Genomic DNA, 18287 nt, shown 5'->3' with positions numbered 1-18287 from the left:
AGCAGCAAGATCGGATAATTAAGAATCCATAATATTGTTTAGCCTAATATAATAGCGTTGTCTATATTAGCAGGAAAACACCAAATTGCGTGTGCATTTCTTTTTTAGAGAATTACATCAAATGACATTTGATGTCATCTGACATATTAAAGTTGAACCACCTGCTTGACATTGTATAGTGCACGGCATGAGCGTAAGTCATTATTTCATAAATCACGTGTCGGGAAAGCACACCCTTTGCTCTCGCTATTCATGCATTTGTCACTCACTGGCGTTCCTAAAACATTTATGTCAATGCTGTGAATTATTCACTCTCAAATCTGGACTCATACACAGACTTGAGCATAGAATAACACACACAGCAGCAAATGTCTGACTGAGGACACACACTTATAAGATTGAATCAAAAGAAGATTATTTTTGATCAATAGCCACTGCATAAACAGGGTATTTGAGAATAAAGTCATTTCTGTCAAATGTGTTTGTTTTGTTTGACAGCAGAAAGAAAAAAAAATCATGGTATTCAAGTCAAACCCGACACTTCAGATTTTCATTCTCAGGTAAAGCTTACTCTCAAGATTCTTCAAGTCAGTCAGTCAGGGAAAACCAATTATCCGCATCTTGTCCAAAATCTTATTACCCACAGTTTGAGGATCCACAGCACACTGGCTGTCACATTCAGACAGACTATGGTAACTAACGGGCCGAGCAGCAGGAAGGCCTTAGCGCCATAGAAATAGCAGCGCTTGTTTATTTGGATGTTTGTAACTCATTCTTCTGCCTCGTGCAAGGAGAGGGGGAGGATAAATAAGTCCCTGAAAAAAAACCAAAAAAAAAACAGGAGCTCTCTGAATGACCCATGGGAATCCAAAGCTTTTTGCACATTTAGGCCCATTCATTTTTGGATCCATTGCTTGCAAGCTGAATTGAGAGAGTGACATTAACTCAGAGAACACTGCAAATCAGCACAGGTTTAAATACATTGCATTTGTTTTTCACTTGTATGTGTGTATCTTTTCTATTTTACAGATATTGCAACAATATAGCCATTGCATTGTTTTTTGGCCATTATTGCCTAAATATTAAATGTGACATGAAAGAATAAACACTCTGTCTGCAACTTTGCTATAATGCCAGAATGTCCCCATAAATAAAGCAATAAATGAGCGAAATGCGGTTCAGCCCTGCTAATGATGGCAGACTGCATGGATTGAAGGAAGCGGTGTCGCTCTTTGCTCGATTGGTTTGGTCTGCTCAGTGTCTGGAGGGGAGTGGGCGAGGGAGGGAGGTTGAGAGAGAGAGAGGGGAGGGGAGGGGGAGAGCGGCTAAGCCAGCAGTGCAAAAACCTGGAAATCAACGCAAACTTCGCTCCCAGCGCGCAAGAAATGTCGACTTGGACATAGCGAAATGCTCGGGGTTGCCAACCAACGCACCTCGCCGTCGGTTTAGGCGACAGGAGCGGCGGATTTGTGGGCAACGCTCGCCACGACCGGACTCTGGACGCAAGAAAGCAATATCAGTGGTTTCAAAAAGAGAGAGAGAGAGAGAGAGAGAGGGAGAGAGCGAGCGAGAGAGAGAGAGAGACGAGGATTACACACACAACAGTGACAATAAAACAACATAGTGCCGAAGGTGAGGTCCAAGCGAAGAAGCAGACTCAAGACTTGATGTTCACTTTGGAATCGTCGGCATGTGCTTTTACGGTGCAAACTTTCATCTCAGGAAACAATGAGGGACGTAGGAAAGAAAGAAAGAAGTCATCAAGTGTCTCGGACCTGCTAGCCATCCAGCTTGCGAGCGAATGCGAGGTAAAGCTAACGCGTGCTAGCAAAGTTAGCTTGTGGGCTAACGCTAGCTGACGGGCTAAAAGGCATTTTGCTCAACTTTTGCTGTTGTTTCCCGGGAGCCCAAACACTGACGGAGCGTCTTAACAAAAGAGGGGAAGGGCGGGCTCCCTTCTGGACTTGTTCCCCTCTACGTATTTCCCCGGAACGATGGCAGCGGAGGTCAGTAGTGAGGAGACGGGCTCGGTCACGTCGGGGACGGGCGGAGGAGGCCCGGAGACGGCCCCGTTCCCTTGCTATCCCAGGTCAACCATAGTCAGGGCGGCAGATTTGGGACCTGTGCCAGCCCTCCGTCAACACTCAAACACATCTCCGGACTCGCTCCCAGACACGAGTGGGATCTATCCCTTCACAAGTGGGGATATAAGCGGATCTGCCCTGTCCGTGGCAGGGAGTGGCGGAGGTGGACATTCACATTTCCAGGGAACGAGCTCAGGGAACGTGGGCGGCATGTGCGGCTCTCCCACTTCGGAGGCACCGGCCTGTCGGATTTCACCCACATCCTCAGTCCCGGACTTCCCCCCACTACCGCCTCCACCTCCTCCCCCACCTTCTACAGGTTGTGGCGGCACGATGGATGAAAACGACCTGCAAGATGGACCGGAATACGAGGAGGAAGAGGTGGTGTTCCCCCTCTCTGCGCCGCCCACAAACCAGTGAGTACAATAACAGTGATCGTCGAGCTTTGCCCAATGATGAGTGCAAATACTCAATAGAGTTGGGAATTTTCCAAGTTGTAAACTTGATATAGATTGTAACTTCATTGCCCAGTTTGTCTTGAAGATCATCTCAGGAGTCATCGGTTCATGCAACACGGTTTGGTTAGGACAGACCATGCTGAGTGTTAAAAGGAACACGGATTTATTTTTCATCATTGCTTTATTTCAATCCATCGATCACAGTTGTCCTTTTTATTTTTTAGTTTGTTCTCTGCTGCCTGTGATTCTCATTCTCTATGCCACATATAAACGAATTAGTTTTTTTCTCCCGGCATGCATTTATGCCCTAACTGCATTGACTAATTGGAAACGCATCGGCAGAAATGCTCAACGGACAATTTGTCTGACTGCAGACTCATTGAGGGTGAATGCATGGGCCAATGTGGATTGCATGATCTTTCAGACAAAGATCCAGTTTGTTTCTTCACATTCCCGATTAGTTTTTGGGGTCATTGTTGAAATGCTAACAGCCACGTCATTTCTATTCAAAAAAGGGACCAAGGTGGTCAAAATATACATGTTACAGTAGATTTACATACAGAAGAGAGGTTTTAAGCCATGACAGAAGCCTTCTGCGTGTCTTTCTTTGCCCCAGAATTGTCTCAAATAGTTTGATGCCGCAGCGGGATCCTATACGTCATCTTTTCTAGTGCTACTTTGCGCTGCTCAGTCTTCAGCGATGTCACGGAAAAATGACAACATACAAGAAGTCATTTTGACGATGCTTGTAATTGCTTTTCATGACTAAACTGCACTTTGGACTTTATGGTCATCCATTGTCTTATCAGCTTACGTGATCAATACTTTTGACATTTGTGACCCATTTCTGAATGACTCCCATGTACTGCAACCAAAACACTCCCCCATCTCCGCTTTAAACACTGAAATGACTCGATACAGCCTTGACATTAGTTTTATTCTCATGAGTAAAGTTCAGCATAATGTCATTTTTGGCCCACGTGCTATGAGATATGGATTCAGCTTTTATTTTGGGTGGTGCCCTGCCCTGCCCTGTTGATGAGACAAGCAAGCATCCAAGTGTTTTGATTGTGCTGCAAAGTCTACCATCAAATTGACTTCAATCAGAGATTTGACCTGAAACCACATTTTCGGTACATGGATAAGAATTGTTCTCTTGCTTTTATAGTAGACTGTCTGTTTTCACCAATTGATGTTCAATTCCTTTGAGTTAGCGGCTCGTGAAGTATATTTTCGAAGAAAACAGTATTGCACACTGACCGTGAAAAGCTTAACTCGCCACATTGAACAGAGTGCCACGAGCGAGAGACATTCATAAACACCTTCTGCAACGTGCCGCACGTTCTTAATCTTGCCGCCTGCAATAAGAACGTGACACTGACCGTGAACAAAAAAGTCAAGCGCCCATCGGCCCCACAAGGGTCGATTGCTACTGCCTGGAGAAAGCGCCGGCTTAATGCCCGAGCTTAAACAAACAACTCTGGGAAATGAGTGGTAGATTTTCAAGTTTCCACGAAGATTAGAGACCGCCTAAATCAGAGAAGGGTTTCCCAGAGTTAAGCGAGGCTTGCTTTGAAGATGATTACCACGAGCGTGATTGACTTTCCAAAAGGGCCCATCGGTCTCCTTTTTTTGGTCTCTTACCTATATGTGCAACACGTATTTGAAAGTTTCCATCCATTTTGGCTGCATTATGCAATGTCCTGTGGTGCCCTTCCAATCGTCTCTCTGCCCTGCCTTTTCTCTTCAGCATCCTGTTTTTCAACACTTCTCGGCCATTCATTGTAACCTTAACAGCATCCTCGATTGAATGCATTCATTTTAACTGAGGGGCAAAGCTGGGGCCATGCTTACTTAAATTATTGTCTTGAAGCACATCACGGGATTATGATGATGATGATGATGAGTATCTGCCCATGTGCATCAAAATGTGTACCGTGGGTGCAAAATTGCCACTCCCTACCATTTGTGTCCCACTGAGTCAGAAACCAATCAGCTGCATGCTGGTGGTTTTTATGGAACGGGGGGGCAAGGGAAGAGAAGTAGTCAGAAAAGTCAGAGGAGGATAAGTAAGAGCAACAACTGCAGGGCTACACTTTACTTGACTCTCCTTCTTAAGAACCATTAACCCCCCTAATGGATAAAAGGCATCGTTCGTCGAAATGAATGCTGGAGTGACGCTCGTCTGAGTCTTTGCGCCCTTGTCCTATTTCCGCCGACGTCGACGGGGATGAACGCATCAAGGCGACAGCGGCGTCGCGCGCTCATGGCTTATTTGGATTTCAAGCCGCCTGGGCTGGGCTCCCCGTGTCGAAGCCGGCCGTAGCCGCATCAGCTCGGGAGATCACGGGACGCAGCGGAGGGAAATGCAGCAGAGGGTGAACTCATCGTAAGTGGGGCGTCCGTAAGCCGTCGCTACGTTCCCGACGGCACCTGCTGATTTGCTCCAGATTCCGATTCATCTTCGACTCTTAACATCCCATGTCTTGACTCGATAATGTGCGTTACATCCTTTGAGTCGACGGCACGATTTGTTATCATTCTGTCTTCATGTATTGTACCCCCCCCCCCACACTTAATGAAAACTTTGGTAGCTTTCTGACATTGCCATTTCAGTACACAAGCATAGAGTTCTCTGATGACTTCAAAATAATTAAAAGCGCGCAAGCTAATCCATTTATTGACGATTGCCTAATCACATTTAGGGCGAGCATAGAAACTGTTGCTAATCCTTGAAATACTCGTTCATGAGTGGTGTGCACATTCAATACTCACGCAGTGCAAATTGACAAACGTGTTTGATACTTTTGTTAAATTGCACACAGGACAATCAAGTGGCAAGTACCACAAAGTGGGCCAGGTCTGTTTATTTCTCTTTTTATGTGAGACACCGTTGAATATTTTCTAGGTCAACACAAAATGATAATCATTCATTCATGTTGAGCTGTTTTTGACCAGCCATCTTGGTCACCATTTTGTGTCCGTGGAGCTTGCTAAAGCGGGCCCGCCGAGGTTACGGCCTTATTATTTGGACAGATTCAATTTCAACAATCTTAAGTGATACTTGACTTGACAGCCAACTTGCTTGCAGGAAAGGCTCAAATGATCTCGCCTCATGATAACATGACACTGGACCGCTCCACATATTTTTGTGCCACTGCGCTGTGGTGGGTCTCCCTCCAGTCTCGTACTCGACCTCATTGCGATATTGTTAAAAACATCCTCGTTCTGCTTTTGTTTAGCGAGGGGGGGGGAAATGCAGGACCTTCCCTTGAGTAGGGTGTCAGTCACGGAGAGAAACAGAACGTCACCGTGCCGCTCGCTGTTCATGTTCAGACATGACGGGGCATTCCTCAAGTCGAGAGTAGGGTCTATTTCTATAACCAACAACATCTAGCGTACTTTGGAGGTTTATGTATGTATTGGGCCATGAAAATGAAGCTCACGTGTCGGGCGTATAATATGTGTTCTTTAAATTTTACACGTTTAATTAATAGTGGGCAACCATAATGTGGTCATAATTGGAGGCAAAGTTGTCCCAAGTGCTGCTTTGTGACACATTTTGTCTTTCCCGCTTGGCTCGTCTATCTTCCTTCAGAATGATTTCCCGCCCAGCGTCCTCTTGGCTCCTTGCTGCAGCTTGGCCCAACTCTTGAGCTGCACTCAATCGCCCTCTTCAATACTCTTATCACCGAAAGCCCCACTTCAACTATCCTGCTCCTGGCTTCTTCTCTTTGCTAGCAGGCTTCGTGGTGTTTTCTTTCCAAAAAGTGACTACACGGGAGCCCTTTTAGCTCTCCTGTTACAAGAAGTGCTGCAGGAGTTGTTGGTTTCTTTTTTTTTTTTTTCCCCTTCTTCACCTGAATGGTTGCCCTCTAAGACATTTGGATAGAGCATGTTAATTTTTTAGTTCCGTTGAGAACGGAGAGCCTCACCTGATGAAAATTTGAGTAAGATTTCTAAAAGCCAGTAAGCACGAGATCAAGTCGTCTTTTGAGCTTTGGAGGAACTCGGGCACCGCTCAGATTTTTCTTGTTGCTTTTTAATAAACAAGTTCAGTGTTTGGAAATTGTAGGTGATCGATTACAACCAACGGAACACACTTTATAGTAATTGCTTGGGATAATGTTTCGGATGCTACCGACTATGTCTGTTTTTTGTCTTCTGGTTGTGAACCATGTGGAAGCGCACAGTAATGATGGCATTTGAACAACTAATAAGTCTCCTCGTTTTGTCGTCTCAGGTGGTACCATGGCAAGCTGGACCGAACCATCGCTGAGGAGCGGCTGCGCCAGGCTCGGACCCACGGCAGCTACCTCATCAGGGAGAGTGACCGCCGGCCCGGTTCCTTTGTCCTGTCTTTCCTCAGCATGACCAATGTGGTCAACCATTTCAGGTACGTTTCCACACATGTCAAAGGAACACTGTGTGGCACGAGCTGTATTCCGGTACTAAAGTCCAAAATATCTCTTTTAGTATATGTTACATGAATGACGATGTCTTTGGATGTAAATAAAGCAAGTCTTACTATATCGACCATATTTTCCACCAGTCATTTTGGAAACTACATGTGATAGCATCTTGGGTCCAATTCATAAACGCTGTCACGTAGCTCGCTCGTTTGACTTCTTATGTTGCCCAATCATTTCGCTGCATTGGATTGTGGTTGGAAAACCACCGAAACTGAAGCGATGATAAGGCAAAGAGCTATAGTTTCCGGTGGACGATTTTTGTGTCAAGCTGACAGTAGTTGCGTGTGAGAATGTACAGTGTTAAGCAATATTTCCTTGTATTGTGTCCTTCGACTCATCTTAACAAAGATGTGTGGGGGTTTACTGTATGTTTTCCGACTTCAGGGATTATATTTTGTGCGCTGGAGAAACTATGCTGTTTTGTATCAATGACTTCATGTATTTCACTCATTGCATTAGTTGTGAGGCCATGATGTAATTATTGCCGGGCGGAGGGCAAAAAGGGCCCGCTTTAAATGAATTATGAACATCTGCTTAATTGCATGACTTCAAATGCTCGGTGGCATTTAATTTAAACGCAATCAACAAATTAGCTGGAATACATTTGGAGCATTTTTCTTTTTTGTGGGGGGGGATACACAATTGCAAACGTTTTTATCGTCTTAATTTCGACCACATTTCTGCCGTAGATAAGCAAATTGTTAAACATGACTGTGACTTGTTTGGATTGTTTTGTGTTTCAGGATAATTGCCATGTGTGGGGACTATTACATAGGCGGAAGGCGGTTCTCTTCCTTATCCGACCTTATTGGTTACTACAGCTACGTGTCTTGCCTGCTCAAAGGAGAAAAGCTGCAGTGGCCCGTGGCCCCTCCGGAGGTTCGACTTTCGTCTCTCGCCGAAATATTGTTGACGTTGTACAAAAATATCAGGAAAGCGCTAAACTACATGACATTCGGTAGAGCAATTTGAGGAATTTGCATCATGATTCAGAAGAAAATGCAACATACGGTAAATGTCACATTCAGAAGGTGAGAGACATAATTGCCTCCATTTTTGTCTCTTTGTTTAGCCTGTAGAAGACAGGAGGAGAGTAAGGGCCATACTGCCATACACCAAAGTGCCAGATACTGATGAGATCAGGTAAGCAAGCATTCATATTCAAATTGCATGTCGAGCTGAGCACTTCAAATGTTGCTCAAGTCCGACCTCTACTGGTTAGTTCATGTTACATCAGAAATACCAGGAAGGGGGTCGTGGTTAGTGGGGGTGATTCCGTCCCCCCCCATTTCATGTGACATCGTCCCATTTACGAAACCAAACTATGCATCTCCAGCTTCCTGAAGGGAGACATGTTCATCGTTCACAACGAACTGGACGACGGCTGGATGTGGGTGACAAACGTTCGCACGGAGGAGCAGGGCCTCATCGTGGAAGATCTGGTGGAGGAGGTGGTAAGCGGATCCTACATTGTCTTAGTTTACCTCATTTTATTTCATTGCAACTCTTAACAGAAGCAAAAACTATCCATTTCAAACATTATACACAAAAAAAGAGGCTGTGTTAAAAAAAATATATATATATGTATGTATTTTCACAATTTTCGATTAATACTTTTCCAGTGCCGGGAGGAGGATCCACATGAGGGAAAAATGTAGGTTTTCCGGTTATGATTATTTTATGGTTGGCATTTATGGCTAAATAACCAATATTATTTCTGTTGATCCTCCCCAGCTGGTATCATGGAAAGATCACAAAACAAGAAGCCTACAACCTGCTGATGACGGGTAACTCTCTTTTACCACTCCCACATGCCAAAGTTGTTTGATCAAAAAGTCTTTTTCCTTTCCAATTTTGAGTGAATAATGACTCTCCTGCACAGTTGGCCAGGTGTGCAGTTTCCTCGTGCGACCGTCAGACAACACGCCTGGGGACTACTCCCTCTTCTTTCGCACCAATGAGAACATCCAAAGGTTTAAGATCTCTCCCACTCCCAACAACCAGTACATGATGGGAGGGAGGTACTATAACAGGTGTGTTGCCACCCCAAAACAAACGTACGCTCACAATGATCACAATTTCAATGTACCGCCGTCGTGTCCGGTAGCGTCGACGACATCATCGACCATTACAAGAAAGAGCAGATTGTCGAGGGTTACAACTTGAAAGATCCCGTTTCAGTCCAGGTAGTGCATTCATAACCAAATGATCTCTGTGTGCGGTTATAAACTCTTGTTTGTATTCAATTAGCACCAAGAACAAGTCATCACTGACACGGTGGACGGGAGAGAAATTTACAACACAATCAGGCGAAAACCAAAAGATGCGTTCTATAAAAACATTGTGAAAAAAGGCTACCTCCTCTTTAACAAAGGTATGTCGCACCAATGAGGTTTTTGCTGGCCGTTGTGATGACTTTCCTTTGAATTTCAACGCTTCCAGGCAAAGGCAAACGGTGGAAGAACCTCTACTTTATCCTGGAGGGTAACGATGCCCAGCTCATCTACTTTGAGAGTGAGAAAAGAGCCACCAAACCCAAAGGGCTGATCGACCTAAGCGTGTGCTCAGTATATGGCGTTCACGACAGCCTTTTTGGCAGGTAGGTTCTTTTTTGGTGAGGCTGTTTGGGGAAAGTGTCGCCTATTTCAATGCTCTTCTTTTCTTTCTTTCTTTTTTTTATTGCTCATTTTCAGGCCAAACTGTTTCCAGATTGTTGTCCAGCACTTTAGTGAGGAACAATACATTTTCTACTTCGCCGGGGAAGCTCCAGAGCATGCGCAGGTAGACGTCTCGAGTCGTCAAGCACTTAGTGTTGAAATATTATTGACATATTATTATTTGTAGATAGAATATTTTATATTTATAAAATACTTTTATAATATTATTTATAATAATAATGATAACTTATGGGACAACGTTTCTTGTGATTTGAATGTCCTTTTTCTGTTCTGTTCCAGGATTGGATGAAATGCCTACAAACGTTCTGTAGTAACTTGAGAAAGACAACTCAGCCCACCTCCAACAAAAGGTTGAGACAGGTATGCGAGAGTGACCGCTCACCTGATGGAAACCATTTTGAGAATCTGTGAATGTATTTGACAACAAAAGACAAGTTAGTATCATGTCGTTTGAAGTCTGAGCTGCTCCCTTCTATCTTAGGTGAGCAGCCTGGTGCTCTACGTGGAGGAGGCCCATAAGCTGCCGGTGAAGTATTTCACCAACCCTTACTGCAACATCTACCTGAACAACGTCCAGGTGGCCAAAACGCACCCGAGGGAGGGGCCCAACCCCGTCTTCACCGAGGAGTTCATTTTTGAGTGAGCCCCCCCCCCCCCCTTTTTACGCTTCACATTGGAGCGCCTTGCCTACTTCGTTAGAAATCATCGCCTTTGTCTGTTTCCAGCGACCTCTCGAGTGAAATCAACAGATTTGAGATCAGCCTGAGCAACAAGACAAAAAAGAGCAAAGAAAGCGACATCTGTACGTGCATCCGCCAAATGTAGTCTGGCCTGTTTTGTTGTTGTTTTTTGCATCTTTCCAACATTTGGGTTCTGCTCTTCCTGGAATGCCGCTTCTACGGCGTAGTATTCATGCGTTGCCAGCTGAGCCGTCTGCAGAAGGGCCAGATGATTGACGAGTGGTTCCCTCTCAGCTCCCACGTGCCTCTGAAGGGCATCGAGCCGGGCTCCTTACGAGTACGCGCACGCTACTCCATGGAGAAGATCATGCCCGAAGAAGAGTACAGCGAGTTTAAAGAGGTCAGTTCCGCTGCGATTGAACGCTGTCCAAAATGACCACATACATGTGTGTCTGTCTTCATGTAGATGATCCTGCAGAAAGAGTTCCACGTCATCTACGCTCTGGCCCACGTGTGTGGTCAGGACCGCACCTTACTGGCAAGTCTCCTCCTGAGGATCTTCAGGCACGAAAAAGCCGAAGCTCCTCTTCTCAGGACTCTCAACGATCGAGAGATTAGCGTGGAGGGTAAGGAAGTGGGGAAAAATGCTTGGCGTAATCAATTTCCATTGAGCTAACTCTGCTCGTGGACAGATGAAGCCACAACGTTGTTCCGGGCGACCACATTGGCCAGCACGCTGATGGAGCAGTACATGAAAGCCACGGCCACGCCCTTCGTCCATCACGCTCTCAAGGACACCATCCTCAAGATCATGGAGAGCAAACAGTCTTGCGAGGTAAAGCCAACATCTCTACTCATAGGGAGACGGACGGGATCACTGCCATTTTCTTTTCAAATAACCATTCACCGCACACATCCATTTTTATTTTTTTATGTAATCAATACAAATGAAAAGATAAGCAACACAAACACTCCTATTTCTACCGAAGCGGCCAATATAACTGTAAATAATTGATGGACATGCAATGGTTTCTTTCCATCCCTCCGATTTCAAGTTGAACCCCTCCAAACTGGAAAAGAATGAGGATGTCAACTTGAACCTGGCTCACCTCCTCAACATCCTGTCAGAACTGGTAGAAAAGATCTTCATGGCTGCTGAGATACTACCACCGTAAGCACGCCAATGACTTTTAGAAAGCTCCTTTTCACGTTTGAGCTTGGATAACACGAAGGCAATGTCTCAAAGGAGCCCCGATCAAACTCTTCTTGTTATTGTTCCAGGACGCTAAGATTCATTTATGGCTGCTTGCAAAAATCTGTGCAGCAGAAATGGCCAACTAATACCACCATGAGGACCAGAGTTGTAAGGTAAACAAACACACTGATGAAAATCAACTTCTTGCTGCTTGAACAACAACACGGAGGGAAAAAGAAGAACTAGATTTTCACAAGTCTGATCAATAGATAGATAAATAAATAGAGGCACTATAAGCAATTTCAATAATGTTGCAATTACTTGGGAGCAAATAAAGATCTCAAGTTTGCTTTTCATAGCTAAGCTAACCTTTTGTCTCTCTCCTGTCTTTTTTTTTTTTTTTTCCTCCAGTGGTTTCGTCTTTCTAAGACTCATCGGTCCAGCGATCCTCAACCCGAGAATGTTCAATATCATTGCCGGTGAGCAGCCGTCCAAAGCCACACACAAAGCGCCCTATCGAGAAATTCCATCGGTCATGTTCTAACGTCCGCTTCGAGCTCTTTGAGCGTGTTTTCATTTCCGTTCAATCGATGTCTGAACGTGATTCCAATCTGGTTTCTGTCCTCTTGCAGACCCTCCGTCTTCAACAGCCGGCAGGACCCTCACGCTGGTGGCGAAGTCCGTTCAGAACCTTGCCAACCTTGTGGAATTCGGTGCTAAGGTATAAAACAGACCCAAAACCAGGTGGTGTGATCGATCGTCTGACATGGTGTCATTGTGTCCACACACAGGAGCCTTATATGGAGGGTGTGAATCCTTTCATTAAAAACAATAAGCATAGGATGATCATGTTTCTGGATGAGTTGGGGGTGAGTACCAAATTTTTTTTTTTTAAACACCATTTCTGCCGCCAATCACACATTTGAAACATCCGACTCTTCACACCTCGTGACTTTATTTGCAGAACGTTCGCGATCTCCCCGAAACCACAGAGCACTTTAGGACGGATCTGTCCCGAGACCTGGCTGCGTTGCACGAGCTCTGCGCCACGCACTCAGACGAGCTTCGGACGCTCAGTAACGAGAGGGGGGCTCAGCAGGTGAAACGCGAGCGCTCGAATCAACTGTAGGAAGGCAAAAAAGTCAACCGGTGTCACTTTCTTTCTGTCCCAGCATGTGTTAAAAAAGCTGCTGGCCATCACGGAGCTCCTCCAACAGAAGCAGGCTCAGTATGCCATGTCCAACAGCAACAGGTAGTAGCGCATCACCACCCGAACGCCCTCCATCTTACTTCACTCCCATCTCCCCTCCCTCCCCGCCTACGACAAGTCTCCGCCACTGTCGGGTGGCGCACTGGGGAGACTTGGCGTGTTCTACCCTCATCTCCATGGCAACCGCCAACCATAACGTAGGTGTCGGATAGTCCCATCCGTGTTGTCCCATTCACTCACCATGAGAGCTATGCAACAACAGCTGAGTACAAACAATGCACCAGTGACTGACAGCTGGATGCACTTGACTCCCCCCCCCCCTTTAGAACTGTGTGAATGATTCCAACTTTGGGTACAATCGGTTCCCTTGCACATAAGGGACAGTGTTTGGATTCTGAAAGCTTTCTCAGTACCTGCCATGCTTTTCTAGCACAAATTGCCAAAGTCTCCCGCTTCGTATGAGGAAACTGACATGAAGAAGCTTGTTGTGTCTTGTTGAAACTGGATTGCGAGCGAGGATGCTTTTATACTGTAAGTAGTGACTGACTTTTTCAATTGGTGACAATGTAAGGCCAAGCGCTGAAATGAGCATGCTTCTTTTGTTTTGTTACCTTTTCTAGTCTTTTGAGGAAAATGTCTGGTTATTTGATATCAGAATAAATTCTCTTGCTGGAATCATGAGCATTTAAGAGAGATGAGCTGAATTATTCTTTGGCAGATTGTACCAGCTGTTTAGATTGGTTAAGATCTCCCCACCGAAATTTGCAATCCAGGCAAAAAAAAAAAACAATCTGAGAATCCAAGTATGATGCAAAGTGTTTACAACAGATTTTTTTTTGTTTTTTTTTTTGAAAATAGTACAGACTGTATCAGACATGCATGCACTTATTAAACTGTTTTTTTTTTTAAGTAGTTGATGGGCTTGTTCTTTGTCATATTCAAGACAGGGTGTACAAAAATACATTTTATTTCTAATGCACAATGACAGTAAATGAATGCATTTTGTCTCAACTTCAAATTGGTCAGATGAGGTCTTCATCCGTCCAATCCTGTCATACAAAACAACATATGAAGACAAAAAAAACAAGATTTGGAACCATGTCGATCCAAAAGGTAGTCTCACCTCTTCTTGTATTCGCGGCTCTTTGGCCACATGTCCTTCCTCCTCGTACCCCCGCTTGCGTTTGCTGCCACACACACAAATAAAAAACAGTTGACTGTTGTTGAGCTCTATAACCAGTGTCGTGACCCAAACATCTTTCATTTCCATTGATGCAACCTTAGATTGTAGTTTTCATTAGGAGTAGTTGTTCCCCCTCACTCCATTTCAAGTAAGTACATAGATGCAAGTGTTTTCCAAGCTTTATTACGTTACTACCCGTATTGACAGCGTGTACCTTCCACTTTATCTTCCAGGACAGAGTGCACCATCATGTCACTGGCAGCCGCCATCCAGGTCATGTGAATTTGGTGGAATAACACCTGAGAGTCAAAAGTGCTGGCCAGAAAGAGCGAGGCCTTGTCCGAGGCGAGGCCCGGGGTTATTTCTCAGCATGTGGCCTACTATCTCCAGAGTTCAAATGCAATAATAGCTGCCCCCCCCCCCCTACTGAGATGAGAGCAAGGGGGTGGCTGCATATGTCGACATTTTACTTCCAAAGCCTTTCCCAAAATATGCTATAGACACTGTGTTGGAGCCATTGATGATGGACCTGAGCTACGTTCAGCTGCAGAACTGAATGAACTCCCTTTACATGGATGTGGATTTAAAAGGAGGGGGCGCGAGGGTTAAGCAGTAAAGTAGCATCGTTTGCAGTCATCAGGGAATTTGAACAGGAGACTACACAAGCCTTAATTCCCCTTTGGACAAACCACCAACCCCACGACACTTTTTTTAATCTGCTGCTTTTGGCGATAGAGAATCAAAATGTGTTTGTATGACGTAGCTAAACGGCAGAAAGGTAGTCTTGTTTAGGAGACGTGTGTAACTTGTCTTGTGCATGTGTTGATCCTGCTACAGAAACGCTGTTCTTCTCAACTAAAGATGTCGGCGCGTTGATTTTCGCTTTGTGAGCGGGGTACACGCGTACTGATGATGTAGGACATCTTAAACGCCTGAGGGGAGGAACAGAACAACCTGTCGTGATACCCGGACTGACCTGCCGGCACGCAGACTGTCAAAACAAATACGCAGAGCAAGTTATGGAAAATGAAAATACAAGGAGCTGGAGTCACGGTTTCAAACTAAACCAGTAAATGCAACTCCGTTCTACCTAAAGGTTGAATACAAGTAAGCTTAAACTGACATCTGGTTCAACTCAAATGGCCCACTGTAACATTTTGCAGTATGTACATTTAATAATATTGCGTACCACTAGAGGGAGCGATTGTCCTGAAAATCTTTGCTCTAATCTTGAATAGTTTTGAGTCGCATTAAAAGGAGCACTACTTGGGCTCGCTTTTAATGACGTCACACGTGTACCCCGCTACATCTCCAGTCTCTTCGTTTCTCCCGTGCATCTCTGTTGTCTTCCACGCTGGGGTTGCAAAAGGGGGTGTATATCATTTCCTCTAAACGGAAATGGAAGATACCCCCACTTCCAACTGATTTTCACACCCAGCAAGCCTCGCCGGTCCTAGTCTGGCTCGGCCTCCTTGTCTAAATGTTGTCGCCCGTCACGTAACGATACCACGGACCTCACCGGGCGAGGTGGGACCACCGCCGTCGGCTGTGCCAGCAGGTACGGGAGACCCGACGGCGACGCTTTCTTGTTCTTTCATATGCTCGACGATGTGTTCCTTTTTATTTTTCTACCTGAAACTCGTACCTTTTTTGCATCTTCGATATGAAAACCTAGTCAAATAAAAGCAAGTGTAGTGACGTGACGCAAAGTCGGTCGGGCTGGTTCACTCGAGCCGGAGAATGGAAACTGCTGGGCGTGCTAATTCTAATGAGCGGGCAGCGAGCGTCAGTTAGCATTGAGCAATCGGCACACGCTTCATTTGATGTCAGTCAAGGTGATCCTTACTTGCTTGAACTTGTCGCGAATTCCGCGTGGATCCTCGCCAGCTTCTGCTTGCAGGCATTCACCTCGTCCGGTTTTGGAAGTTCATATCGTTTCAGGAGGCTTTTGATCCCTGCAGCGCAAAGCGTGCAAGTCATGGACAAGAGGCGACCTGGCCATCTTGGTGGACGGGTTACTCACGTCTCATGGAGTCGTACATCTTGGACAAGGTCTCTTGCTGGCCCTTAAGTCCCAAGCATTCAGTAAGGTAGCTAGAGAACAACACGTGGTTTGCGTATGTTTTTCTCTCATTTCTCATGTAAGTTCAAAAGTCCTACCTTTCTATGTTGAGGCCAGCTCTGGAGGCACTGCTTAGGATAGCAGTGAGTGCAATTTGTGAGGGGGAAAAGAGCAGCCCCGCGTCAGTCATGGCTGCATATGCCAGGAAGTCATCCACGTTCTTCCTCAGAGACTCTGGGTTCTCCAGGGTATGGTATCTGGTCTGGACAGTCAGAGTTGAGATAAAGCGGGGAAAGGCTTTAGTTCTTGATGTTTCATTTTTGTAAGCGGGTTTGTATTTGAGAGCCAGCGGGCTTACCTTCAGGTCAATCAGCAGCCCCTCCAGGGGTCTGTAGGGGTTGTGGACCACCAAGTGAAAGTTGAGTTGCTGGACGAGCAGCAGCTCGTACTCCAGAATCTGCTCCGAAGCCCGTTCTTGTTCGGCCGGGCTCTCCTGCACCAGGTTGCCCACAAACTGGCTACTGGATACGTTAAACTCTTCCACCTTGCAGGCGAGATAGGCGCACGTCAGCCTGAAACGGAGAGGAAAGGAAAATGACCAAGCAGTCGGAACGTGTAAATATTTGTATTTAAAACAAAAAACAATGACTGTCAGCAGCCACTGGTACTCACATAATAATCTTTGGATGGTACTCCATGAGAGAGTTGTTCATGTAGAATCTTCTGAAGTACATGATAGCAGTCCCCTGCATACAACACAATTGACACAATTGACATATCGCCGCTCCAAATCAACGGGTTCAGCTTAAAACTGAAAATACATACAATAACAGACTTCGGCATTGCAGGTTTGAACACATTGCAGAAGTCCAGCAGTGTCCTTTCATAATTTCGGAAGAGAACATCTTCTTCGCGACGGTCCAGGAACATGGACTCACTGAGCAGGTGCTGTGGAGTCAGTCGCACAACAAGAGGCTTGGTCAAATTCAGGCACGCAGGATGAAGTTGCAAGATTTGTTGTATTACTGGAATTGACCTTGCCGCTTTCTCTTATCTTCTTCCCGAACTTCTGATTGGCTTCATATCTCAATTGTTCCAACTCGTCTTCGTTGTTAAACGTCCAATATTTTCTTTGTGAACTATTATGGAACATGGCTGCAAGAGACGACGTCAAAGAAAGAAAGTGATCGATCATTTATCGGCTGCTCACAGTCATACGTTTTGCACATATAGTAACCATAAAGGCATTTTATTGAACGGCCTTCATGAGCAGTGATCAAAAAAACGATAAACAAATTGCTTAGCTGTTTACTGCACGTTCGTGTGCAATGGTTTCAAAGCATCGTTCACCTACGGTTGTCGTGCATGTTAAGTTACGTCGGCTCCCAGTAAGTCCGACCTAATACTCCAGATATGGAAAATAAATATTTACCGTTGACGACTACAATTTGTCAGATAGCAGGTTGTTTGCATCCGTTGATTTCATGAAATGGCTTGCATTTGATGATGGTCTCATATGTTTACGTCACACCATGCCGTCGCTTGCTGATGACGCAAGTGTTGGCTCACAAGTGAACGATTCGTTCAAAAGAACGAAGCTTTTCAGTGAACGAATCACTTCCTAGTGAGTCGTTCATTTTTCAGTTCATATGACTTCAACCAGTAGGTGTCGGTAATGCCCATTGAAACTGGTGCCACCTCGCCGTAAAACAAAACGAAGGAGAAAATGACGTCACTTCCTGTTCACGAACGAGTCGTGAATTGCATTTCCCGTTCACCGACGAACGAATCTGAGTGAACGAATCAGTGAGTGAGTGATTTGCATTTCCAGTTCATCGCGAGAAAGAACGGATCAGTGAGGGAACGAATCCTGACTTTCTCGTTCGCGAACGAGTCAATGAGTGAACAGCCTTCCCGTGCATCAACGGATCAGTCAGTGAACATATTGCGTCTCCTGGCGTGTATTATGTAAGCCAGAATATAGATTTACAATTTACTTATAGTAGGTTTTATGCCTAAATATTGTTATGAAATATATCGACTGCAGTTTCACATTAGATTGCTGGTTTACCTTTATTATTACTATTTTAATAAACATGTATGTTTGGTGTTTTATTCCATCCATCCATCCATCCATCCATCCATCCATCCATCCATCCATCCATCCATCCATCTATCCTCTTTCGCTTATCCGGGGTCGGGTCGCAGGGGCAGCAGCTTTAGGAGGGACTCCCAGACTTCCCTCTCACCAGCCATTTCATCCAG

At 45.2% G+C, this 18287-nt stretch overlaps 2 protein-coding genes across 3 annotated transcripts; one reads left to right on the top strand and one right to left on the bottom strand.

Annotated features, from left to right (window-relative positions):
* The first annotated feature begins 1312 nt into the window (after positions 1-1312).
* LOC147058602 (ras GTPase-activating protein 1-like) lies at positions 1313-13686 on the top strand. The gene is made up of 26 exons (XM_085910019.1): positions 1313-2500; positions 6786-6938; positions 7758-7893; positions 8087-8157; positions 8351-8468; positions 8637-8668; positions 8749-8801; positions 8897-9047; positions 9122-9200; positions 9265-9388; positions 9457-9613; positions 9708-9795; positions 9972-10052; positions 10174-10331; positions 10418-10494; positions 10600-10772; positions 10839-10998; positions 11065-11207; positions 11428-11543; positions 11654-11740; positions 11979-12046; positions 12200-12288; positions 12359-12436; positions 12532-12666; positions 12740-12819; positions 12896-13686. The coding sequence occupies exons 1-26, from the start codon at positions 1995-1997 to the stop codon at positions 12987-12989; spliced, it is 3207 nt and encodes a 1068-aa protein (XP_085766145.1). The 5' UTR covers positions 1313-1994; the 3' UTR covers positions 12990-13686.
* ccnh (cyclin H) lies at positions 13577-17587 on the bottom strand. Of its 2 annotated transcripts, none has more exons than XM_085910017.1 (10): positions 17377-17537; positions 17059-17177; positions 16848-16970; positions 16695-16768; positions 16381-16594; positions 16121-16284; positions 15984-16054; positions 15807-15915; positions 13901-13964; positions 13577-13826 (listed from the first exon to the last, which is right to left on the bottom strand). In XM_085910017.1, the coding sequence occupies exons 1-10, from the start codon at positions 17387-17389 to the stop codon at positions 13800-13802; spliced, it is 978 nt and encodes a 325-aa protein (XP_085766143.1). In that variant the 5' UTR covers positions 17390-17537; the 3' UTR covers positions 13577-13799. The 2 variants fall into 2 exon arrangements, with proteins under 2 accessions (XP_085766143.1, XP_085766144.1); XM_085910018.1 differs by having other exon boundaries at positions 13580-13826; positions 17455-17587.
* Positions 17588-18287: the final 700 nt, after the last annotated feature.

The sequence above is a fragment of the Syngnathus leptorhynchus genome, chromosome 4, assembly GCF_054491065.1.
Source record: "Syngnathus leptorhynchus isolate UIUO chromosome 4, UIUO_Slep, whole genome shotgun sequence".
NCBI lineage: Eukaryota > Metazoa > Chordata > Actinopteri > Syngnathiformes > Syngnathidae > Syngnathus > Syngnathus leptorhynchus.
This window is presented reverse-complemented; position numbering and strand designations above follow the sequence as displayed.

What these genes read in the sequence shown, in the direction of transcription:
- LOC147058602 (XM_085910019.1), top strand. Translation starts at nt 1,995, where the DNA reads ATGGCAGCGGAGGTCAGTAGTGAGGAGACGGGCTCGGTCACGTCGGGG. An exon ending in AAGATCCCGTTTCAGTCCAG is followed by an intron (nt 9,201 to 9,264) that starts GTAGTGCATTCA and finishes GTATTCAATTAG; the next exon opens with CACCAAGAACAAGTCATCAC. An exon ending in AAGCTCCAGAGCATGCGCAG is followed by an intron (nt 9,796 to 9,971) that starts GTAGACGTCTCG and finishes GTTCTGTTCCAG; the next exon opens with GATTGGATGAAATGCCTACA.
- ccnh (XM_085910017.1), bottom strand. An exon ending in AGATAAGAGAAAGCGGCAAG is followed by an intron (nt 16,971 to 17,058) that starts GTCAATTCCAGT and finishes CTGACTCCACAG; the next exon opens with CACCTGCTCAGTGAGTCCAT. An exon ending in GGCTGCTGATTGACCTGAAG is followed by an intron (nt 16,285 to 16,380) that starts GTAAGCCCGCTG and finishes CTGACTGTCCAG; the next exon opens with ACCAGATACCATACCCTGGA.